The 26781-nt window shown below is 45.7% G+C and overlaps 1 protein-coding gene across 1 annotated transcript in view; it reads left to right on the top strand.

Annotated features, from left to right (window-relative positions):
• Window positions 1-26781, top strand: part of LOC117493410 (RNA binding protein fox-1 homolog 3-like) — a 238042-nt gene that overhangs the window by 193483 nt on the left and 17778 nt on the right. The window contains 9 exon segments of the mRNA XM_034143951.1: window positions 1346-1522; window positions 1524-1649; window positions 10910-11053; window positions 15038-15091; window positions 17832-17924; window positions 18638-18698; window positions 18787-18840; window positions 23770-23902; window positions 25197-25236. Of these exon segments, the coding sequence (XP_033999842.1) occupies window positions 1346-1522; window positions 1524-1649; window positions 10910-11053; window positions 15038-15091; window positions 17832-17924; window positions 18638-18698; window positions 18787-18840; window positions 23770-23902; window positions 25197-25236 (882 nt within the window).

The raw sequence follows: 26781 nt of genomic DNA, 5'->3' as shown, positions 1-26781 counted from the left end.
GTCCAGCTATTACCCAGTTTAACAATGTGCACCAGCCAGAAAAGTCCATTATTTCTGCAGCTCATCATCTCAAGCATCCGCACGAGACAAAGGGTCCGTGGAAGTGCTTCGTTGCAAAGGGCCATCTATCACTTGAGTCAAGAGGAAAGACTTAAAAACATATGTGCTGCGGATACTCCACAGTGTGTGTTCTGGAAGCATATGGAAAGAAAGAGAGTTATAGGAATAATAACGGGGCTTATCCTCAAACTTTGTAAGGATGGCAACTGAAATGTGTCTCCAATGAAATATACACTTTTTATTTTCTGGCTTTGCTGGTTTGAGACATAATTTGATGCTGCCAAAATGGCAAGTTTGTACAGCTAGTTAAGAATCTCGGGTGTCCTCATTTGATTGGAGCTCATTTACAGCTTCATAATTGTATCTTCTGCTTCTACTTTGACATGTTTCCATGCTTTAATGTTCATACTGCAGCAGCACTTTTCACCCTCTGTCTGAAACCAGAGCCCAGTCTTCTCTAATTGGTTAGCTGGCCGGCTCTGTTGTGATTGGTCAACTGACTAGAGATATGTTAGAAATGTCCCGCCCCTTAGCCTATCACGTAGAATGTGCTGGAGCACTAGCCGATAGAAGCGCGAGTGTTACATAGTGATAGTGATTATGTTACGGAAGTGAACAAAAGGGGGATGGAGGCATTTCAGGCAGGGGGGGGGAGTGTTTGAGAGAGAAACTCCCTCTGGAAGGGAACTTTTGGGGACTTTGCAGAACATTGACATGGACAAAACCCTATATAACACACTACTACAGGAAAGGGAAAAGCCAGAAAGATAAAATAGGGCCTCTTTAAAACCTGTTAGAAAACGTTCTGAATAATACTCTGATAAAGACGAGAGTGAGAGGTGGGAAATCCTCATAAAGTGAGACACAGGTTAATGTTTAAAGTAGGAGCTCGGAGAGGGAGCAGCTGCGAGCTTAACAGACCTGTCATCGGAATCAAAGGCTCTAATCAAAATTGTATCAATGAATTGATCTTTCCTCTTGTGCTTTGCCACGAGTGCAATTGAGATTCCCCCTGACTCTTGCCCCTCCAACAGCGAGCCATGCTCTACAACATAAACTGTGTTCATTAGCAATGATCAAGGAATCCTCTAATGTGAGCTGAGATGTGATATGATGGCTGTTTCCCCCTGACTTAGTTAGTTTGCAGGACAGCTCTCCCCGGCTGCCTTCTGAACTGTGGGGAACTGGCACGTCTTTCATGCTGCTCGTACGAGTGCAACAATGTACTTTAACTTTCATCTGGAGCCGAGTTCTAACGCTTGCCTCCTGTTGTGTGTCTCTGCAGGGTAACCAAGAGGCCACTAATCCCCCAGAAGCGATGGCCCAGCCGTACACCCCAGCCCAGTACCCCCCACCCCCACAGAATGGCATCCCCGCAGAGTTCGCAGCACCGCACCCACTTCCAACGCAGGACTACAGCGGGCAGAGCCGGGTCCCTGAACACGCCATGACCCTGTACACGCCCCACACAGACGCACAGCGAGCCGGCCGGCAGTGACAACAGCACGCCCGCCATCACCGCCGCCACGACCGCACCGGTCAGTGTCCTTCATCATCTGCAAACACTGTTCTCAACACGCTGTCAGCAAGTAAACTATACTATTATCACTTCTTTACCTTTTTTTTTCTTATATTGTAATGATGCCTGGATGAAAAGTATACTGTATATCTGTATGTGTTGTTTCATATCAATTTAAAATGTGTGATTCTGACGTTGTCCCCCTAAACACAATGATCACAAGTGAAGACGCTTGGTAGATTTGGTCTCACACAGGTTTCATTGAGAACCTATGGAAGTAAATCTGTGCCATCTGTGCTAGAATTCCCAGCAACGAATAATTATGCAGTGAATTTATTTTTCAGAATGTAATGTAATTGTTCAAAATATTCTTTATTTTTCAATGTTCCCAACTTCAGAATTAAAACGTTTCGCTTAAAAAATACAATATACATATTCATGTTGATAGACCAAATCCAGTTGCATGAATATGATGTATAAAACTCAATTCTAGATCAACTCTTCTACTGTATGTGCCATTGTGTGTTTGCTTTTTTCAAAGATTTAGTAAAAGACAACCACCTTGTTGAAAAACAGACAAACACAATGGCATATATAAGAATTGATATACTCACTTAAGCACCATCATTCAACCAGGTTTCAATGTGTTTAGATGACTGCCTTCCCACATCGTTGGAGGGTATGAACGTAGCTTGACTTGATATGGAATCGATTGCTTTCCCTTGGGTTCCCTGAATGTTTCAAACCTAAATGTATACATTGAATTATTGCAACTTTGAAACTTTGAATTTGAGAATCTTGAATCTCTATGTTACACGTTTAAAATGTTTATTCTGAACTGGGAGAAAAAAAGAAAAATAATGTGATCTATTCATTTTCCAGGCTGAAGTACAGATACATCATTTTAATGCATAATTATTTGGTGCTAAAAATTCAATGGCTTTTTATTTTCAGATGGAACAGATTTACTTACATAATAATCGTATTATTCCCAGTACTTGTTTCTTCTCCCTGACTGTGGTTTCACTGAGGAAGTTAGCTATTTTTGCTAATATCCATTCACTCTTTCCACCGTCTGCCATGGCCTAAAGCCTGAAAGCTTCAGCACCTGCCTTCTTCCTGTTTCACGCCATGAAGAAACTCTCTGTCTTTTACAACAAATCGACACAATTGCCATGAATCCAACTCAGTTATACACAACTTTAAAAAGCACTTTGGACGATAAATATCCTGCCATCAGTTTAATATTAAAAGAATTAGGCCTAAACATTCCCACAGAATTAAAATGGTAATGAACTAAGAATAATTACACCTTTAATTACGCTCTGCATAAATCATAATATCACACAATTAAATACGATTTTAATCAAGATATGTCAAAGGAGAATTTAAGCGACGATAATTTGTCTTCATTTGCAAATACGGTCCTTCTGTTTTCACTATGCAATATTCAAATGTGTAATTCTGCTCCATTAGGTTTATACAGAGTTGCTTTGAGAAACTTGTATTTCAGTTGACAATATTATCGTTCTCTGCATCACAATCACAACAAAAATGACTTTCTTAATAAAAAGTGAGTGTAAAAGTTATACTGAGTCTCACAGTACTAATCATCCAGAAGCAGCAGAAGACTTTGATGTCATGGCAGTGCTTTGTGCTCGGCGTGGGAGGTGAATTTGGTTGAAAATATGCTCATAAAATGAAAGTGCATTTCTGAAGAGCCATTTGGGGCTCCCTTAAAAAACATGTAAGCCCTGCGCTGTTTTATTTATTTGCGTGAAAGGAGATGTGACTTGCTGTAGACATGAATGATTCAGGATCTGTGAGAGGAGGGCACGCCCTTCCCTCCTGATCTTTTCGGGCAGTAAAAGAGAGACGCACTTTCTCTCCAACAGCCAAAACTAAATTACCGTTGAGTCAAATCCGCTAATTTATTTGTACCAGCGTCCAAAAGAGACGTCCCTTTAAACAGAATCCTGCGTAACTGTGCCAGGACCTGATTATACTCTCTCATTTATTTGCATTTCCCCCCCCCCCCCCCCCCCCCCCCCCCCACTATAAGATATGTTTAAAGTATTGGCACTCCGAGTGGAAAACAAACCCCTGGCGATGCTGCATGTGGAGATACACGGCCTGGGACTGAGTGGAATTCTAAACGATATATTATTCGTTTCATTCTTGTGTACTGATACTCCGATATGAAATACCTTGACCTGAGATTTACCTTCACAAGAGTCAGGTGTAGATAAAAGGCAGGGCCTAACTTTCCAGACGTGTCTTGAAAGACGGATAATGCTCACAGAGATGAAGGGGAAAAAAATAAGACCTTCAGACCTCTCCTTTAGCGTGAAAACACCTGCTGGGAGGGGTCACGGTGAGGCCACATCCCCCCTCAGAGGGATCTGGGTCACTCATAAAGAGCATTGTTAATAACTCCATTTTTCCGAGCCTCCATTACTGGGGGACATTTGGTGGCAGGAAAGTGCTTATACGGCAGAAATGGAGCCGTGGCGTATTGTCGCCGGCTGGTAATGTAGCAATGTTTGATTTGAAGATTTGTGTGACGCTCTCCAACTGCTCCGTGGTTACGCGCCGCACTTTACAGTAATGGCTGACACACAAGAGAGTTTAAAGTGAGGTTCAGCTCTCACTGTCTCCTCTCTCTCTCTCCATTTGATTTCATTTCATCTGTGCCCCCGCTGTGAAGAAAGCCCAGAGATGGTGGCCATGGAGAGATGAGAGCTCGCCTTACTTCTTGCTTCATGCTCTCCCCCCACATCCCCTCTCCGTGCCCGCTTTCCCCCTACCCTCCTCACACTCCCGCGCTCTCCCCACTTCCACCCATCTTTTTTCTCAGGGAGGACAGAGGGATGAGATTAGTGGGGTGTAAACAGAGAGTCTAATCCTCGGGGGCCGCTGGTGTAGTGTCGCCCACCGCTGAGTTCCCCAGCTTTAATGACAGACCCAGCCTGTTTGCTCTGGGTGCCACAGACGGGCCCGGGTGCCTTTGATTAGGGCACCCTGCAGGAACACAGATTGAGGGAGCAGATCAGCTACTCACTGCATTCCCCCCCTGCCCCCCCCCCCCCCCCCCCCCCCCTCCTCCCTAGGCTCGACTCTGCTGCGCTCAGCTCCTCTTCCCCACGAAGACGCTTTACTCTGCACATCTTCTCGACTTAAAGACTTAAAAAGAGTCAAGAGAGAGTGAACATTCAGTGAAACGTATGGATTCTGTGTGAATTCCCCGCAGAGCACGGAGAGTGTGTTTTAATGAGGCGGGGTGACTCTCTGTTTTCTGCCTTGTGACTACCAGTCTCACCCGTCCACACTGGGGAGGAGGCGCTGTCCAGAGCCAGACCTCTGGGACCCCCGATCTGTGACATGTTCAAACAAGCTGACTTGAAAGCGGGACGACTTGAGGAAGAGAGGCAGCCCCCAACTTTTTCTCTCCAAATCCTAAGAGATGAGGGGAGCAGAGGGCTGCCAGGGAGCTCTGCTGAAAAAAAAAAAAAAAAACTGAGCTCGTTATCTGGCTCAGTTCAAATAGTCTGAGGTTTGGTTGAATTTCATGAGTAATCATTCTCTTTTCAGATAACAAATTAAGGCAGTGGCGTTGGGGCAGCACTCCATTCCAGATTTTTCACAGCCCGTGTCAGACGCGTGTCAGACTTTCCAAAGGGTATTCTGGGGGACTGTGATAACGCACACACATACCAACACACAAGGGCGAGCACATGCAAACATTTCATACATCCACGCACGCACCCTCTCATCTGTCGGGAGCAGTGTTTAGGGGATTGAGACTCCGCCGGGTGTAGCTTTCAGAGGCGGTGCTGATGGCAGCATGTAGGCCACCATTAAGAAGGGGATGACTCGGTTATCTTCAAGTGGGAGGAACCGCTGATTTTACACCACTGTGCATTCCCATTTTACAGATATTATCAGTGCTCCTCCACATAAAAAACTCCTGGATCATTTGAAGGATAAGGCCGTTTCTATTTATAGTTTTGTAGTTATCCTTGAATAGGCCAATGTAACAAGTTAAGTCCTTCTCTTAACAATTCTATAACCTGACTGTGCCTCTAAATAAATAATAAATAAATTAAAACAGCTGACATGTAGCTTCATTTTCAAGTGCATTTGAGCTGCTGCAAACATTTCAAATGTTTGATATTAAACCAATAAATGCCAGAATTGGTCGTGATGACGAATGTCAGTTTAGATGGTTTGAATAAGATAAAACAGATTAAACTTGTACGCCCTACCACCAATACTGATAATAAAGCGTTCTTGAGGACTAGTTTCTGTTGCGGATGAATCCACTTTTGGTGCTGTGGTAGAGAGTATTTGTAGCAGCAGGACAGTGTATGTGGGATTGTGTCTAAATACACATTGTATAATAAAGGAACATGTCAAACAGTGCAACAGTATTGCTCATTGATGAGTTTTTAATAATTTGTGGACAACAATGGAGCCTTTATGGCAGAGAGAAGGATGAAGATAGACAGATAATAGTTGTCAGTAGATAAAATCACTGTTTGTTTGGTCTTTGGAAGAATCTGTCAACTATAAAAGGTTTATATAAGTGAGTATTTAGTGTTAGATTATGTCAGTTTAGCATCACACTTATATTCTGTCGGCTTAAACTTAATATTAGCCTACAGAACAGTACAGCTTACACAGAATAAATAAAATATGATCCTTGTAATGTAATAGTAATCTGATTACGTCATCTTTTTTTAATATATATTACTGTAAGGGAATACAGCTTTTCTTCCTGATTCGTAATCCCGTAAAATGTTACTCCCCAAACCTGACACTACGATACCCAGAAGCCTCAGCTGCCATTACTTAAAGAGCCAGGCATTTATGGTTTCACTGGGACTGACCCAATGCTCCCTTTTAATCTAATAATCAAAAGTTGGACAATACAGAAGCTTACATTTTTTGTTGATACATTAAATTGGACAGTTTCATGTCTATCCAAACATTATTGGCGCTCCACCTGTCAATCACCTTAAAGTGTGTACGCAGACACTGTTACAGTTGAGTACTGTCGCCTGAACGCCCGAAATAACTCGCTATTTTAATATAAATCAGTGGGAGGAGGTGGGGGTGGTCCCTCCATTCCACACACCCTGCACTCTCAGGTGATGGAGAGGATATATTTGCAGCTTCCTTAGAAAAAGAAAACAAACAGTGGAGGACCGGGAGGGGGGAAATAATGAATTTAAGCTTGGGCATTATAATTATTGTGAGAGAGGACTCAGTATCCCCCCCTATTTAATCGGATGTAATCTACCTGCTTGGCAGCATTCCAATCAGATAGTTTCAATTATGCTCTTGTAATGCCACTCTGTGCGGAGGGGGAAAGTGCTGAGCAGAGCACTTTGCAGGCGATTTGCAAATAACAGCAAGGGAGTCTTTTAGAGAAATGACTGAACAGGAAGCCGGAGAGTTGCTGGAGTTGACAGCTCTCTCACTGGTTTGCTGGCTTTGGCGGTGACGGAATGTTTTGCATCCCACCTCCTCCTCTTCCTCCCCGTGACAGCAGCTGTCGGGACAGTAAAGTGCCACTGAAGGTGGCCTCCTATGGTAATACGAAGGTAATTATTTTCCGCTGCAAAACCACCATTTCCCAACCAGGCAGGTATTTGGAGCCCCGGGAGCGGAGGCAACATCCCGGATCCCGGTGACACTCCAAGTTATTGAGTTAGTAGCATGCAGTCTGGGTTTGCTGTGGAGTCAGCGTTGCAGTATTTGTGTTCTCCGTATGTGTACTTGCCCCCGATGTCAGCGTGCTGCCGGCCTGTCTGAGCGCAGAGTGAAAGTTAATCTGGATGTTTGCAAACACGCGACTGCGCTCGCCGTGATAAAAAGCCAGACAGACAGAGCTGGAGGACAGCGGTGCTCAGTAGTCTGGCAACATACGCTAAAGGTCGATAGTGTCATGTGTGACCGATGAAACAGATTGACCCGCGGGGCTCTGGTACCTTGTCACCCTCCACAGTCCCAGCATCTGTCTGCAATGTGTCACCCCGGGGCCCAACATGGCTACTCAGGCTATTAACCTCCAGCGCGGGAGGACACGGCAGAGTTAAGACCCCTCCGCCCGCCTCTCTCTGTCACAAATCCACTCCTTACCGTCCGCACATTCCCTGGCCCCCCGTGTCCTTCGCCACTTGTTACCCTTTTGGTCCGGAAGCCACCAAAGCCCGAGCAGGACTCAGGAAGCTTCCGCCAACCTGCCGCCAACCTGCCCTACCTGGATGGTTGCAGGGGAGACAAAGTGGGACCTTGAATCAAACAACTGTCACTGTTAACAATGTATGTCACCGTCTCCGAATGGGCCATAAAAACCAAATAAATGACGGCCATTACAGTGGAGATTGTGATTATGATAATGAGAATAATAAAGACGATCATCATTACGATCATGATGATAATGATAATACTGTGATGATGAATTATAATGAATAAATCCCTACCCCATTTCCTAAATGGTGGGAAATGTATCACTAAGAGTGGCCCGCAGCCGTGTGACAGCCTCCGAGCAGGGTGAGGGTTATCACCGTGTGTGCGTGTGTGTCATCTGAACCGTTTGTACTCTGGCAACAACCTACTCCCTTTTCACGTCTGTATCTCAGTACAAGCTTGTGTCTGTGTATGTGACTCCCCAGCCAGTGTATAGTGTGTTTGCCATGCTCAGAGAGCTCTTCCCAGGAGACCTAGCAGTTTACATATCACATTCAAACAGCTTTTGTGCTCAATATCTGCCTCTTCCCCTCTCGCGTTTCTCATCCCCTCCCCTCTTCCTCTCTGCATTTCTTTATTTAGTCCCCTTTCCCAGGCACTGCCACTAAATCAGGGTTCATTTTTGTTCATTTTGATCACCCGCTCGCTGTTGCAGAATGCAGACGGTTCCCGCAGGAAACACCACGGCACTGGCTGTTTGTTCAAATGCTAAAAACAAACCTTATGTTTTCTTGATGAGTGACCTCTTGTGGTCATGGAAGTAATTACTATCCGCTCTCAGAGGCAAAGGTGGGAGCAGTGTGATGCTGTCATAGATTTGCTAATTAGGCAGTTGGTTTTGTGGGACCTGACATCACTTCGTTGCGGTTCTCACAAACAGCCAACGTTTAAAACCTGTTTAGCCCTGAGCCTGTTTTTCAGGCCTCAGGCTCGAAAAGGACATTCCCAGAACAAATGACTATATCTTCACTTCTAAAAGGGTTAAATTAATCATCTTTTTTCTCAAAGTAATGATAAACCTGTGAGTTGGATGTAGAAAAGTCAGAATCAATATAGATTTTTTTTATTTTAAAGTAAATTCAGATTGAACATAGTAAAAGAAAATGTAAATTATAGTGTCCGTCCAAAAATAAAACATGACTTATAGTGAAAACCACCCTTGAATGATGGGATTGGAGACTAAAAGCTTTAGGAATCCAAACTATAACATATAATAAGTACCCTGTATCAAGATTGATGCAAAACAAGTGACATTTGACCTTTTTAGAGAGGTTTAGCAAAACAACAACACTTCTGGGGTCATTTGGGTAGATTTTCCATAATTCTGGCCCCCCTTGGTCGATTTTGATGATTGACACCTCTTTTTAACCGTTAGAGCCAATAGAATCGAGGGGAAGTCCCTAAAATCCATCTAAACATTACCCATTGGTGAATGAGTGATGCGTAGCCAGAATGCCCAAAACCGGAAGCTGGGTTGTAGCTCTCATAGCTCTCATAGCAGCTTGATATGAAAACTCCGTTATTGACAAAAATGGAATGATGGATTATCAGTAATCATTTCAAAGTGACACAGACACATTGGATTAACCTATGGATTAACCTTCAGCAGCGTTGTTATCGTTTTAATGCCATTGAACACAACTTTTGATCAGAACAACAGCAAAGGTAAGAAAATGTCCCGTGTTTCCTCCGTGAAGCTACGTGTTGCGATGTCTGTTTTCGCTTCCCCTGTCGTGAGTTCGGATCGCTCAGTGATGATACTTATATTTCTGGAGTCTGTGGAATCTCAGCTTGCTAATCGGTATATTGTTTGTGCAGATTTGATAAGTAATAAGGGTATTTTACCTTGAGTTCTGTGCTAATTGCGTTAGCATTCTTTCGCTCAGGGCTAATTCAGAGCCTTTGTTATTACCCTTTTGTTTCGTTTAGCTAAAAATTGTAATATTGAGTTTCTTCCCATTAAGTGAGTATGACACATTCATAGTTCATTAAATGTTAAGAAGCCCTCAGACGCTGTTTCTTGCAAGATGTTGCGTTTTGCCCCCGCCCGCGGGGCCGTGGGGTTTAACTGGCCGTGACAGGCTCTCTCCAAAGAAGAAATGTAAAGCTCACTAATTAACAATATTTTTTTTAATCTGTACATAAAGACAAATATAACATCTCCTAAAAGTGAAATTGATCTGAACTCTCTGAAAGAAAGCAAATAATCCTACCTTCCAAAAACTATTACTTGTATACAATTGTTATAGTAATTGTAGTACAATAATACTTTAACTCAACAAAGCCTCAGGTTGGGTTAGGATTAGGATTAGGGTTAGTGAAGGCAGGGTAGAAAACACGCTAAAGGAGAGGTCTGACATTTTGCGCAACAGTAAAAAGCGTATTGAAAGGAAACGACCAATGACATATTTTGCCAAACATAGGGTCTCATTCCACATTGGTGCATATAAGAGAGAATAAACCAAGTTGTTGACCAATGAGGTTTTGCTTCAAAAAAAGAAACCGCCTCGAAAACAAGGTCCATCTAAACAGACAAGCCGCCAGCCCCCTCAGTGAAATCCATCATGGGTGTCACGGGGAGAAACAAGTGGAATTTGTCATTGACATCAGACACGTCATTTATATAGAAATGTCAGCATAGCATTCGCATAATGATGGAAACAACAACGCTGAGGGCTTTGGGCCTCGCACTCTGATGGCTGTGTGCAAACGTCACCAATAATGTGTCTTTAGTCTAGACATGTCAGGGCTCCGTGGGATCTATATCCACGCCTTTTTGTCAGCGCCTTCAATCTTCCCTGTTGCTCAAGAGCTAAGTGCAAGAGATTAATAAGTGGATTTGTAATGCACAACCTCAGGTTTGACACTATAAGTCATCGGCTGTTTATCGCTTTGGCTTTCTCGCCAGATTGAAAAATGGCAGACGCTGAGTAAGTTAGTTAGCCAACCCTGCATCCCCGCCTCCCTCCTATTGCAACCCCCACCCCCCTTGTCGTACTCCAGGACCGGGAGGTACAGTATACTGTAGCGGCTAATGAGCAGCTTGTGTCTTTTCTGTTTGTTTCCCCCTGGCAGACAGATGATGTGACGCAAATAGAGGGCTCTCAGCAGCTCCAGCTCCAGCACTCAGACTCTTCAGAGAAGCAGCAGCCCAAAAGGTTACATGTCTCCAACATTCCCTTCCGCTTCCGGGACCCTGACCTAAGGCAAATGTTTGGGGTGAGTACCTTGAAGGAACATTTAAATGTATTCCATTATGTTATAAAAGGTTTGGCCTTTTTCCATCGGTTTATATAACACTGAACTTGGTAAGTTAATTCCTCCAATCTGGTAGCATGGTAACAACGAAACAACAAAGTCCGTTTTCGCCTGAAACCAAGAGAGCATCCTCGTACGTCAGAGAAATGTATTACACTTTTCTCAAATACAATATTCTAGCTTCGGGGGAAAACGAGCACTGGGGCTAAATCACACAACAAAGGCCACATATTTAATGAGAGAGGCGATTGCTAAAACCAGCATCTAGGTAACTACATTTTCAGGAAATACAGGAGAGTTTTGACAAGTTGGGAGAAGTAAAGCCCAATGTCTCAAAATCGGGCTGATGGGTGTGAAGAACTCTCTGCTACACAGACACAAGGAGGAAGTTAAGTTGAGATATGGAACCCAGTACGATGATCATTGACCGTTCATCTTGGTTTTCTCTTTTCAGAGTTGATTTAAAAACCTGTTTGATCAACTTGATGAGCTGAACTGGCTCGCCCTGTCATTTTAGAAATGTCTCTGTGTCTCAAGATGCTATTCACTTTGCAAGAACAATAGTAATGGCAACTATGAAGAGAAAAAGAATGGGGTTTTTTGGTCACTAGCAGTCCACATATATCAGAGGTCTCCCAAAAGCTTCTTTAATAGCTTTTAGACCACTATAGAACAGCTTAAATCAGGCCGATTATTCCTCCTGATTACCTGTTTAGCAGATACACATACAGAGCTGTCAGCTGCAGACAAATGCTATCAGATTTCTTATCAGCATACCGAAATCCCTCAACAGAAATTCTCCCTTCCTCTCTCTGTCTCTTGCCCAATTAATGAGGCAATGAATAGTTCAGCAGCTCACCCTTGTGTCTCACAAAAGCCTCAATAAGAATTGAACCATACATCCCCAATTCAATAACCATAATGGATCTGAACGGAGGCGATTTGCCAAAAATGTACTTTAAATGTTACGCGCTAATTGGACCATTAGAACCCGGAGGCGTTAATTCTCGCCGTTATGAAGACAACATCCAGCTGATGATATTAATTACTGGAGAGCCCTGGCTGTGGCTTTATGAATAGCAGACAACATGGCTGCTCTCCTTCTCCCTTTCTCCCTGTGATTGTAGGCTTTATTGTTCCCAGCTCTGGTGCAGGTCGTGCGGAATCCAAATCGCCTCAGTAATTAGCTCTGAGGCTTTGTGTGCCTGGCTCGCAGATATACGATATAAAATTGATCGCGGCCCACCCAGTCCCCCCCTCAATCACCCTGCTCACCCACGTATCGCCCACTCCGTCCTGTTTCATGCCCCACCCAACTTGGTGGTTGGCATTGTGGGATTAATTGTCTTGGGTAGCGCTTGGCACAGAGCTAGCTGGTCCGCTCCACCCTCTGACATGGCCTCCACAATGGGCCTTTGTGTGATCAGCGTGTGCAAAGCCTCATCCCTCTAGCTCTAATGGCTTCTGGAGCGCCACCGGCTCAATACGCCATTACTGTTGCGCATGAGTGAAACCCACAGACATGCAGCGGGGGGGAAAGACAGAGGAGAAGGAGAGTGGAGGTGCTGCACAAGGAAAGCCCCAGCCAGGAGCTCCATCTGCTCCCCTGTCACACTGAGAAACTCTCCCCGGTGTCGGCGCCCTGAAAACAAGAAGGGAGGGACCGCACTCTACCCCGCGCGCCACAGGGTTAAGGGTGTGAAGAAACCTGTGAGCCTTTAACGAGGCGCTGAATGAAGAGCTCATTAGGACGACCACAGCGGACCTTAATCAGTAATTAGAAACTGTGATCTCTGAGAGCTAGCAAGTGCGGGGGAAAATGAAAACACTCCAAGCGCAAGTGAGCTATGCGCGGAGCCCATGCTGTGCCGCTCGAGGGTGCCCTCGTTTGTGCGACTGGGTTCTTCAGCGGCGCTTCTCTCAGTGCATGTAAGGGCTCTCACTGCATTCCCCCGGAGCAATCAGGACCTCTGCCCTCCCCCCCGTCCTGCTGTCACGCTGACTGCTGTGTGTGTGAGCATGCTCAACACTGCCACTTTGCTGTTTGAATACACAGGGGCTGCCGGAGCGTAATTATAGGTTTCTTAAGAGCTTAAAGATATTCAAGCAAATCAAAGGTGGAGGCACACTGTGGCAGGCTTTGAAAACACAGTGTATTGTTGATTCATTTATGGGGAAGCCACACAAGGCCACACTGCGTCACTAGTGTGTTTTAGCTCCATAGCTGCGTGTATACTTTTCATGTTTGCCAGACGTTTTTTAACTTCTACAATTCCTGGTTTACTTCTGCAGGAATGTTAAAGAGGCAGAATCCTTTAGCTGTATGTAAAATAGAAATCAGCTGATACATGAAAATAATACTTCCACATTTCTTACGTGCAGCAGCATGATTTGCCAAATCTGCAATAATACGGGGTAAATAGGATAAAGCAAGCGCCCTCTGGTATGGTCTTTTAGCATGCTGCTCTTATCTGCATCTTCGTATTGATATTGAAGCGTCTCAGCCGTGTATGGATGTATGGACGGATCGAGCTGCAGCCTCTTAGATGACGTCACTCTTTCTGGTCCCTCTGGAGACTCCTCCCATTGAAGCTATTGTTTATCGGCTCTGCTGATGCAGCTGTTTCTGTGTGTGTGTGTGTGTCTGTGTGTGTGTGTGTGTGAGTGAGTGGGTGGGTGGGGATAGGAGTGCATGAGATCACTGGTGAGCAGCGAGCAGTCCCCAGCGCCATGTGGAAACCCTGAAAGACGACTTCCACTGAAACTAATTAATCGACGCCACAAGCCCATTACGCTCGGTTAAAACAATTAGCATCTGCACATTGCGTGGGGGAAGCATTGTCATCTCAGGCGAGAAAGGGGCATCACGCTGGGATATAAATGCCTTGTGTGTGTGATCGAGCCAATGCTTCCCATTCGAATCAATGGAGCTGAGCGCCATATGAGGCAGATGTGCGGATAGGATCTATGGAATAGTTTATATAGGGGAGGAAATCTGCTGAAACAGAGGAGCAATTAAACAACCAAGCACTGTTTTCCCTTTAAGTCAGTGTGTTCGGAGCGTTTTCAAGTGCTAACGCATAAACCCTCACCTCTTCAAGCCACTCACTTCAGCTAGATAATAGCCAGCTCCTCCTAACCCCTATTAGTGGCTCAGTCAAACGATCCATCCATTCCCATTGAGCGTCGACCACATGGAAGGCCCATTTCTTCCCTGTTGTGCCGAAATGAAGGCGACGCGGACCGCTTGACAGGGTAATTACTTTTAATGAAATAATACGGCCATTGTAGACAGCAATTAAAAGTCGCTCTCACTCCACTCATTAGAGGAACTTACAGTTTACTTTCATTCCTCTGTTTTCTAATGATCCGAATGCAGGCCTTTAAATGGAAAGGCTGGAGCATGTTAACCCCCGGGGACCGGCCCCTTAGGTCCTGTTGACTGTGAGAGCACACAAACAAAGACAGAGAAAGAGAGGAATATCAAAAGGAAAGAAAGGTTTATTCACGTCTGATCCGCCGTTATCTGCTCAGAAGAGTTTTCCCCAGCTGATCATGAAGGTGGAGGAGGTTCCATATCTCAACTTCAAAATCTAATCTGATGCTTTTTGTGTGGGTGTTTACGGGAAAACAAACAGCAGAAAAGCTCCTATGTAATCAAAGTTCCAGTCTTTTTTACTGTGATCTCATTTCAAATTGTATCGAAATACAAAAGCGCATTAAAGCAGCGGCTACTGGTTCTCTTTTTAAAGCACGCCAAGCCAGCTTCAAGAACTGTTTGCCTAGCTAACAAATGCAAATTGACCACCATTTCCTCACAAAAGTAACATTTCCATATTGCCTTAATGGTTTTTTCTTTCTCCAGCCGTCCTTCTCATGAATTTGCGGTCGCCGAGGCTTTTCTAACTCCATCTCCCCTCTTCTCTTTCTCTTTTCTCTCCGCAGCAATTTGGAAAGATTTTAGATGTGGAGATTATCTTTAATGAGCGAGGATCCAAGGTAAGTGAACTAGAACACCAGCTGCTTCATTACCATGTACTTCTTCTGTTTCCTAATGATGGCATTAGTGTAGTGTGTACATTGGTGGAGGGTAGTGGTCCCTAAGCCTGGTCCTGGAGAGCCGCATCCCATCATGCCTCTCCGTCTCCCTCCCTCCCTCTTGTTTTTGTTGTTGCAGCTCTAACCCAAGTTGTGAATCATTAGCCCTGTCAATCAATTCATTATTGAGCTGTTTCACAATTCACTTAATCCAGCAGCAGGCTGCAGGTCCTGAAGCTTATGGAATTGAGACGCCTTGTTTAGGGAGTGGGTGTTTGAAGCCTGGGTGTTGCTCCTACATTATTCAGGGTTTTCTCATTTTGTTTTTTACATATACTATAATTCACTATAGGAGTTCTCTGGGGTGTTTTGCAAATAAATGCTAGTTTAGCTAAAATACAATTCCAAGGCTAATCCTACTTCCAGCTCAAGCTTTGGACAAACAGGACCTCACGTGTTTGCTGTGTGGGAGCTTTCGGACATTTAATGAATGCCTACACACAAGCTAATTTAATGTGATTTTTTTTAAGTAGCCAGTTAAAGGACAAGCTCATGAAAAGACCACAACCAGCAATGTGTCAGTCCGTCTCTTCGGCTCTAAGTCCAATTGTTCCCATTGATGCTGTAAGTCGTTCAAATTGGGTCACAGATAAAAAAAAAGAAGAAAAATGTAAAGGCTTAAAATGTTCCTAGCAAAGCTGGGAACTGTAGTTTTTAGTTACTTAAAGAATAGTAACAAAAGTGCTGCTGTTGAGGACTATTTTCAGCAGCGGATTATTCCACATGTGTTCCTCCAGTGTACATTTCCATCAACACGACGGCCCACAATATATGAAATTGTCAATGATTCTACACTGTGAGTTTGTGATGGGACCTTTATGTGTTTAATCAACAATGGCACAGAGGAATAGCATTTAGCACGCTCTGACTGCACAGGAAATACTGTGGCTTTGGTCTTTTTATGGAATTATGCAAGAATACAGAATATATAGACAGCCCAATCCTTTAAAGTCATGGAAATATTCAATACAAAATGTATTTCTTGTAATCTTAATCTTGATTATGTCAAAAACTCCGAAGCCCTGAAGCAATAACTCCAATAACCCAGCAGTAGCATAGCCAAAGCGCCGCATTGTGCTGCAGTATCAGTCTCCTAACCACCTACCATGGACAGGTGAGGCCCGCGGTGGTGCGAACAGCCGAGTGCTACTCATCCAGCTGTTCATTTAATAGAGTGCACTAAGCTCCACAGCTTTCCATTCATAAAGGAGACAGGATCCCTGGCTGGGTGTTGAGGCATGAATACTATTGATTCCCATTCATACCTGGGAGTAGTTTGGGCCGGTACACAGGCATGCAGGGAGCCTGGGAGCCGCTGCACTCAGCCCCCTCTGCCAGACAAGATTGAGCACCGGATAAACCTGCCTCCTCCGCCGTAACAAGCATTTATTGTTTGTGCCCTACAAAGCCATTACCCATGATGCCTCTCTCTCTCCCCGCACCCTGTGTGCTATATAATGAACCTACCAGGCCATTAATAAACAATCTATTTCCTATGAAGCTTTGGCAATTTGCATTCAATATGTTTGTCTCCTTTGAAAAATGGTGGCTCCACTCGCCCCTCTTGTAAGCTAATTATTTGTGCATGATAAAAAAAAAGAAAAAAAAATGGAGGGGGTAACAGTCGGGTGAATGTCCAAAGGATTAATTTTGCCCTCAATTCCTTTTTTGAATTTATTTCTTTATCTCTCTTCCCCCCAAGGACAGGTCTTGTGTTATTTATGCTGGAAATAGCAACCTCTGAGATCCTGTGTATGCATACGAGATCACGCCGCTCGCCATCTCTCACATGTATTACATCCTCAAGCAATTATCAGGCAGCGCCGGCCATGCCCCCCTCCCCCCCCCCCCCCCCCCCCCTCTAGCCTATACCTCTATAAGTATATATAGAAACCAAAGGAATGGGACTTGGCCGGCATATCTCATTGCTGCTGCTGCTGCTGTAGAGCTCAGGTCCAGTGTCCCAGTCCACATAACTCAAGGAAGTGACAAACCCCCCCCAGGGAAGAAGGGAGGGGGGAGGATTTTATTTTGGGGGGGGGGGGTAGAAATGCAAGGTATATTTTGGTCAGGGTGTAAATCAATATCTTTATCACAGATGGATGGTATTTGCGGCGACACCATTCACTTTTTTGTCATTTTCAGAGAAGTGAATTACAAATAGTGAAAGATCAGGTTAACATGTCCCCCCAAGGATTCATTCACTCCTTCTCCCACGTCTTCAAAGGGGCTCGTTTGAGCGACCGCGCTGCCCAAAATGTGCGTCGATAATGATACCACTATTATGGCAGCTAACACAGCGTTTTGCATCCGCTGCCTCCTGACATCCACCCGTGGCACAGGTGCCGTGGCGTTTAATTGGGTAAAGCAGGCAGGTTTGTTGGTGTTGTTGTGCGGGGTCATGTCACCGTTATCCTCTCCTCCTCGGATCTCTCTGTTTGCTGTTTCCTGACGCCTCACTAACTGCCTCTAATTAATCTGGCTGCTTACAACTCGACTCTGCCGCCGCCGCCGCTGCTGCTGCTACTCCTGTCTTCTCACCTCTTTTTTTCCCTCTCTCCCCTTTCTTTTTTTCTGTGTGTGTGTGTGTGTGTCCATCCTTTCCTACTCTCCTTTCTCTATCCTAACCTGGCTCTCTCAGGGCTTTGGGTTTGTAACTTTCGAAACAAGCACAGATGCCGATCGTGCGCGGGAGAAACTAAATGGTACAATCGTAGAGGGACGCAAAATAGAGGTGCTTTCCTTTTTCCCCCCCCGCCTCTTTTAACCATCATTTTCTACTTCCTGCCTGCTGCCTTCTAAATTGACCCACAAAGCCATTCATTAGCATGTGGATGCCGTGTGTACGTGTGTGGATATTTGCATCCCTGTGCGCCTGGAAACATGCATGCATAATGGTGCATATTACTTGAGTGGAATGTGGGGTCCATACGTGGACACGCTACTTGTCCATCATTACCTGAAAATGCAGAATGAATGCATGCCATCATCCTCTGGGTTCCTGTCGAATCTGAGAAGTCTTGACACCATCGTTTAGTATTGCCTGCTCTTGTTTACGATGAGCCGAGTCCCCCCCCCCCCCCCCCCCCCCCGAGTCATTCTCATCAGGTCAATAGAAGAAAATCTAAAAACTGTCTGTGTTTTTCTTTTGGAATTCATTTGTTTATCCAACCAATTACTGACTCTGAACGTTTTTTTGTATTCATACCTGTGGGTAATTGGTGCATGCCTTCCCCCCCAATTCACAATAACTTGGTAATACGTAAGGCATGATGAATACATTCATGCACGGGTGAGCCAAACTCACACCAAAGTGCTACATTTTTTTATCTTTTTATGAATTTCTCTTTATTTGTCTTGGTATGCTGCTTGCTTTTTGCCCGTGCTCGATATATAGAGGTTGTGAGTGTGAAGGTGGGTGATAACAGTCTGTGTTGCTTTGAACAGGTGAACAACGCAACAGCACGAGTGATGACAAACAAAAAAGTGGCCAACCCTTACACGAACGGTAAGCTCCAGACAGTATCGTAAAACTTACAAAATAATCAAGTTTTTCGTTCTCATTTTCAGTTGAGTTTACTTTTTCCGTTCACCAGGCTGGAAGCTGAATCCAGTGGTGGGAGCTGTCTACGGCCCTGAACTGTATGCCGGTAAGAGAACTTACAGCGTGTGCAGCTCTGAATGTTGAGTGTTTGTTTCCCTCCCTCTCCAACCTCACGCGCCGCACCATACCTGAGGCCACTTTCAGCCACAACCAATCCCGATCTGACCCATGAATTTCTACAATCGGGCTCATCCTGCACCTACTGAACATGAAATTCCCCTCAAATCAAAGTGAATCTGAGAGCGTGGCAGATAAGCAGTGGATGATCCAAGCTTCTCTGAGTGGCTGAGGGAGCCTGAGCCATTGTTTGCGCCGTGTGCAACTGTAAAGCTGAAAAAAAAATGATTTCAAGAGCAGGCGCCCCTGCAACTGTTATCAGATTGTGGAGGCTGCTGCTGTGGATGGATTTGCCAAGTGCGCCAGATTGACTTTTACAGAGCTAACCGAATAAGGGAGATTGAGTGAGCGATATTGTTGGCACCTACCCTGTCGAAGGCCGCTATTCCTTCTGCTCTCCGTAATGGAGGAATGAGATGAGCTCAGTGGGGTTTTCCCTATCTCTCTCTGCCTCGACATGCCAGCTTTATTGCTGTATGTTATATGAACCCTTTGCATTTTAATGAGGGGGAAATGGTACTATTTCATTTGGAAGAAGTGCTGAGCACATCGCGCCACTTTAACGGCTTTCCTTTCTGCTCATTAGACTAAAATCTGTTCATTCCCCGGACAGCTTTACGGCGAACCTCTAAATAACTGTCCATGACAGAAAGCAGTCATCTATCATTTTTATTTCATCCCCAACCCCTCACCCCTTCCGTGCCTCCTCCCCTGCCTCCTCCTTCCCCCCTAACACTCCCTCGGTTTCGACATCTTCCCCTGATAATTATTCACGCACATAAACACACACACATCCCTTCGAAGGTGCTCAAACAGGTACCGGGAAAAATGTCACTAAATTACACATGCGGACATTAAGTAACTTATGTAAACAGTCATTTCACTGACCTATATGCTCACAACACTGCCCCCTGTTTTTTCACGCAGACCAAAGCATTCCAGCATACAGAAATAGATAACCTATGTAGAACACAGACACTAATACATGTCCCCGCTTCTGTGCACACTTTCTCCGTTTTGCACCCACACACACTCACGCACACACACACACTTCCCAAATCATCTCATAAATCAGAGGGAGTGTGGTCCACCACTCCAGGCAGGGGAAGCAGGAGGGGTTGGGTGATTTATTGGCTGCTAATTTTTCAAGTCGTCTTGACATGGCACTGGAGTTTGCCAAGCCTAAACGACAACATATGCTTGCCAGCTGGGAAGATGGGATACATAAATAAGAGATACATTTTTTAAACAAACCGCCCTAATGAGCAGCAAAAGGCCGCTTTAGCTCTGAAAAAAAAAAAAAAAAAAAAAAAAACAGATCATGCTTTTTGACTACTTCCCACCTTATGAACATCACAGGATTCAGGACATACTCCAGGATCATCATAGCTACAGTTAATATACTTTTGGTGGGAGTAAAATGGGATATAAAGGCGATTAATCACTGTTTATCAGTCCTCATTTCTGTGCGGGAGATCAGTGAAATTGGGAGCCATAAATCCTGGCTCGGTGACAGCACACTTCGTCTCCATTCGTCCTGGCGCTACAGGTTTATTGTCCTCAAAACCCATTCAGGAGAATGACGGATGAGAGCCTCACGCCGGCTCCCCGCTCTTAACCTCTTCCAGGGTAGATTGGCTCCTCCTACTGATGGAGAAGTGGGGGGGGGTGGGGAGTCCACATCCTCTGCTTCCACCTAAAAACTCCCCCGGAAGCCTGGAAAAAGGAGCAGGGTGATTGGATTCCCAGTCAAATGGAGGTATTGGCAATAAAAACATAGCAATGAGACAAATCATGGCATCCAGGATCTGTGCTCACCTTTGTCCTCCTTTACTGTGCGCTGATCTGGAACACTTTTTGTAGAACAAACCCCAGATTTAGTCCTGCACTAACTCCTATATATATATATAGGTACATCTATACTTAACAACGACCATCTGTCTGCCCTTTCCCTGGTCCCTTGTATTGGCTTAATGGCACCTGTGCACCTTACAGTTAAAATGATGCATACAGTGATTGTGTGTGAAGCTAAAGCTAGCACAGAAATGAACAGGAAATGTGTTTAAATAAGTCATGCATATTAGTATTTACACGTGCACATGCAGAGATGCAGATCTGTAGGCCTAAAATCACTTTTAATTGGCATTCATTTTAATTTTTTCAACATTTATTTAAAAAAAACAATTGCTGACAAAAATGACACATCAAAGGATGGATTAAAGTGTAAAAAGCATTGAGAGGCAGATACATTTTGCACTATTTAGCTCTTTTGACAACAATTGGCCGACTTATCTGGATTGTTCCTCTTGTTGGATGTGTTCAGCACCATGGACAGCTGCCACTTAGAAATCCCTTCATATGGCCAGTTCCCCTCAGGCTAACAGAGAGGGACTCTCCTCTGCAGCTGATTCCTATGGAGACAAGTAGCTTTTCACAGTTTCTGCTACTAAGGTGGAGTTTTCTTGAGTACTTGTGTAAAGCTAGCAGCTGTATAAATGACAGAAAAGAAAGGCTAATTGCTTATTATAAGTAGACAGATCCCTTCATTGTTGGAGTGTACGTTAGGGGGATAATTAAGCTCCAGACTCTTGATTAGATTAAGCTGTTTTCGGTCCCCAGTGCGTGGATTAAGTGCTCGTTGCCCGATGTGTTTGAGCAGGAAGTATTAGAGAGATCAACCTTGTGGAAAATCAGATCTTTCTTTATGGGAGCCGGTTATGACCCCATCATTGGCACAGAGCTGGATTACCTCAGGTCCAACTGGCTCTGCAGGTATTGAGCTTCTCCCAGGTTGACACATATGACATATGAGGTGCAGCGTGACCCTGCCGCCCTCCAGCGCATAACTCATATTTCCTCCATTCCCCCCTCCCTCCCCCCTCCTGGAAAAAGGTGTTTGACTTTGGTGGCTAGACCAGGTTTGTGCTCTCATACACCGTAGCTGTTGTTGCTTTTCACGGGCTTACCCAGGTGTGACAGTGCCTTTGATTTATGGGTTATTATTGAAGCAGTGTAGCCTATCGCCAACTCATTATAAGTTTACATTCACATACATCACCGCAAGCATATTGCATACAAATTTCCAAAAAATAAAGGATTGGACTTTCTGGGGCCTAGGTGTAGTAGCGATTTGTTAAGAAGAGAAGGAAAAAAACACCTCGGAAACTATCAAAGAGGATTGTTTTTGCCCTTTAGCAAACCGCACTCAGATGTCCACTGCTTCAAAAAAAGAGACTAATTTAAATGTCAAGGTCAGCATTATAAATCACTTGGGGGAAAGGGGGCACCCTGCGAGTCCAGGCTAGACTATTGGTACGCTGGCAGCAAACAAAGTGTTGTGCACCTTAGTGTGTGCGTTGAACGGGGGGGGGGGGGGTGTTACCTGGCCAAATAAGTCGCAGAGTTTGAATATGTGTGCAGACCCACTAATGGAGCGTGATGTTAATGGCAGAAGACATTAAACCTGGCTCTCTGTGTTTTTAAAAGCACCACTAATCTGTCTCCCTGTCAGCTTTATTGAGGCAGCGGGGCTGGGGTGTGCATCGTTCATTAGGGTGTTCACTGGCCTCGTCCACCTGCAGGGTCACACTCTGCACACGGCACGGCAACGCCCGCCCGTCACTCCCTGCACGCCACCGATTCGTACACTAGCCACCATGGATCTTCATTGCATCTTCGTCTGCCATTGAGAGGGACTGCCTGCTGTCGCCTTGGTGGCAGCGGGTCCATCTAAAACACATCGGATACATGTTATTAACCTGTGCTAGTCACCCCAACTGAGCACCCAACCCCCCCCCCAACACACCAACAAGGCCAGACCCAGAGCTCCTCTTCACATGTCTGATTGAAAAGCGTTCTGTGATGAATTCACCGAAAACATGTCATGGAAATGAATAAAGAATAATAAGGTGAGGGGAGGGTGATGAGAGGGCGTCGCTGGGGATGATGAATAATGGGGATGACTGTGTTTTGATGGACTAGGCATGGGTGTGGGGGGGGGGTAAAGAACCTGGGAAGGGGGATGTGAGGGATATTTCGATTGCTGGAAGGGAGGAGGCCAACTTAATCATGTCTAGAGATGGCTGTGTTTGTATGCACCTCCATCGCTTGTAATCAGACAGCCACTGGACTGATTGAAGGTTAAGTAGAGAGCGAAGGATCACAATCGCCTGTCCTCTAATGATCTGTGACCGCGGGCATTTTGCTCACCATCACACCAACCCTTGCTGAAGCCCTTTAACCACAACCCCTACTCACTCACTGGTAGCCGTCAGCAGAGGACATATGTGGCCTTGTGATTGGCCAAAGATGGTCCCAGATGGGTTTGGGATGGGGTGATGCTGAGGTTTGGGCCTTGGCTGTCCAGCCCATCTGCTCCACTTTCCCTTGGGGAAGGTTCCGATCATCTAGTCGGGTTGTTCAACAACCTTCCATTCGACTGTAGCCAAAAACCTAGAAACGCCCTCTACCTCTCCCCCGTCCACCCTCCCACTGTTCTCCTCGCTGCTAGCCCATTGTGTGGAAACTATGCAAAAGCCGTGGTGCGAAACTAGTGGTATTGCATCCATTACCTGCCTCTGCTTCAAGGCTGCCCCTCGCCAGGCACCAGGAAAGGATGCGTACAGCAAATGTGGATCCTTGCTGAGTACGGCACAAAGCAGCGAGCTGGGAAAGGGGAGAGTGCTCGATGAGGCGCACCTAGAAAAGATTAAATCTATTGTTTCCTTGTCTTCCCCATAATGCATTCTGTCATAGGCAAAGCAGTGCCACACGTCTCTCTCTAATGTATTCTGTCAAAAGGTAAGCAATGCCAAGTGGAGGATGTTTTCTGAAAGTCATTTTCTCTCCTTCTCCGTAGTAACAGGGTTTCCCTACCCTGCCACAGGCGCTACCGTGGCCTATAGGGGTGCCCACTTGCGAGGTCGAGGGCGGGCCGTGTACAACACGTTCCGCACAGCTCCACCCCCACCACCCATCCCAGCTTACGGAGCGTGAGTATTGAGTCTCTCACCTGCATGCTGAAAACAACCACGATGAGCACTTCAGACAGCGCTCAGTGTTTTCGTCGTGTTGCTGCTGTAGGATTGTCATGCTCCAATTATGTTTGGATGCACATGCTGCAGTCTTACATACTGAATGTAGGTGTGCCAGTCATACATTCACATTTCAAAAAGGAAACACTTCCTCCACAAGGGTTTGTGACATTTTTAGTCATTATTCATTATAGTTATTTAAAGTTGACATTTTATGCACATTTTTTGTTTCATATTAGTATTTTGGGCCTAGTGTGACATGTTACGGAAATGGAGGAGTCCAATCGAGGCATTTCAGTGTGCTAAGACATGTGGGATAAAGGTACACACACACCTACATGACAGTACAGGAAAGAAAAAGAAACCAACAGCTTAAAAGGGCCTCTTTAAACGTGTTCAAATAATAACACTGGTCGCTAGGTGTTGCTGTCCTCTTACTCAATTATTCCCCCTTTATGTTATTCTACTCTGTTTGTCTCAAAGGGGTTGTACTCCTTCGGCGGGTAAAATCATTGTTGCTATCTAGGTATGTTCATCCCTTAACTCTGCCTATCCTTATGTTTGTACTATTGACAAGCGAGGAGCTAACAAAGCCACAGGGAGAGCTGCAGAGAGCTGCAGAGAGCTGCAGAGAGCCCAGATAGCGTATTACTGGGCAGATCTCACTGGACTGTGACCAGGGTCTATGCTGATCTCCTGGCTTTGTGCAGCCACTGCCTCACACTCGCTCTTATCAGCAGTGGTCTGTGTGGCCGTGGGAGAGGTCTGACGGGGGCCAGCCCAGGGCCCACTATAGCTGTCTATCTGTGATTAGATCAGGATCCGTCTTACTTGCAGGGAGAGACTTGCTGTCCAAGCTCGGTCTAGAAAATCCCACGTGCTCTATTTCGCCCTCCCTCCCACTCCAGGGCCCTTTCGCTACTGATGGCAGCTGGTTGATTTATATAGCGGAGTCATGTGATGGAGCTCCTCCGCTGCCTTCTTTTGTCCTCCCCTCCCCTTCTCTCCCCACCACCTCTCGACAACACTGCAGCAACTGGAAAGACAAACAATTTGACCAGAGCAGAACATTGGACGGGGATGTGAAACGGTTGCACTTTTTCCTTTAATGTGTCATTCAGTATTTGTGGTTCAGCACAGTGAAGCTGCAAAGAGCTGACCCCACAGACCCTCAAATGGTGGACATAGGTGTAGGGCTGAGATTCAGGGGGGTTTTCGGAAACTAATGCTCCGTGTTTCTTTCATTTCACAGGGTGGTGTACCAAGATGGCTTCTATGGTGCAGAGATCTATGTAAGTACAGTTGGCTCTTCCTCCTGCCTGCTTAGATGAAACAGAAGTCAAGCAGACAAAAAGCCCAGCCCAGGAGACAAAAACGTGATCTCCTCAGCCCGCAGCGCTCCCCCAGCCTCGCTGCCAAGCCGGCGTCGATTAGGCCTCTGTCTGCTGTGCCAAGAAACCCAACAACCACATTTAAAACCCCCTCTGCTCCTCCCTCTCTCTCTCTTCTCCCTTCTCCCTTCCTATGATCTCAGACTTTGGCAAAGAGGCAGAACCCAGGCTCAGTGTCCCGTGTCAAGTCAGGTCATTTCTCACTTTAGATTTGTCTGCGTTTTTGAGGTGGCTCGTCCCTCTACTCTCCTCGTTCCTTCTTCTCTTCCGTGTTGTGTTTGTGTGTTCAATCCGAAGGGTTTGGACGGGATATCCCTGCCATGCCGCAGGGGGGTCTCGCGCAGGCCATCACCATGTGGGAGATAAGAGGAGCGGCAGCAGATAAAGGGATTAGCCGTCCCTCTGGATCTGTCCGTGCAGGCAGGGTCATATCGGGGGTTGGCCCTGCTGCACGTCGCCCTTGACAGAGAAAAGCATGGTCGCTGTGGAGATAATGCTGAAATTACCACGCTGCCCCACTTTGACATTCGTCCAAACGTTTGCGGAGGGGATGTAATTTGTCCCTTTTATTCTGCCGCTATTTTTCCCCCCGTCTGCCGAGATAGCGACATGACAGTTGCCTCTCACTTTTGCCCAGTGTCTGGGAGCACGGTTGCTGAACCCCGGTGATATATCACTTACACACCAGCCCACATGATAGGACTGTATTTCACTGCTTTTTATTGTAGTGACATCCACCACCATAGGCGAGACCCGGGCTGTGCTCTGAGTGATATTGTTTGCCTCTCGCACTCGTTCAGCCACCTCCAGCTAAGTCCTGCACCCAGATGTCCCCTGACCACGGCCCCCGGCCAGGTCGCTCCATCACTCAACCCGTCACGCCAGACCCTGGTGCTTTTACTGCCATTAGTTTTGGCACTGGCCACTGCACTGCTTCAGACTGTCTGAGTGCGCGTGGAGGCCTCGAGTGACCAAGAGGAAGCCGTCCCTCAGCCCTCAGTGTCCTCCACAATCATTCAGTGGACACTGTCCTGCTGTCAAAACCAGCAAGCTGATTCGTCTAGGCTTCCTTTTTGGAAATAAATGACTCGCTGACATTAGCAGAAACTGGCTGCGTATAAATGTACTCTACATACATCGCATGTGCTTATATATATGCATGCATGCACCTCAATGTGGAAGCGCATACATACATGAATGCAGAAACACGCACTCGGCACGACGAAATAACAAATGTGCTGCACTGTTGTGTGCAGGATTTGACAATGTGGGAGAGTGATTTATTGGTCCGTGTTTGTTCAGGCTGTTGCTGTAATCAGCGCAGTCCCAAGGCATGGCTGTCCCACAGGAAGTCATCTGCCTCGAGTGCTGGGACTTCCTGTGCGTGGAGTGGGATTCTCTCGCCGCGGCCCCTGACCTGATTTTTTTTTCACGTGCAGCCGCAAC

This window comes from Trematomus bernacchii, unplaced genomic scaffold, assembly GCF_902827165.1.
Source record: "Trematomus bernacchii unplaced genomic scaffold, fTreBer1.1, whole genome shotgun sequence".
In the NCBI taxonomy this organism is placed as follows: domain Eukaryota; kingdom Metazoa; phylum Chordata; class Actinopteri; order Perciformes; family Nototheniidae; genus Trematomus; species Trematomus bernacchii.
This window is presented reverse-complemented; position numbering and strand designations above follow the sequence as displayed.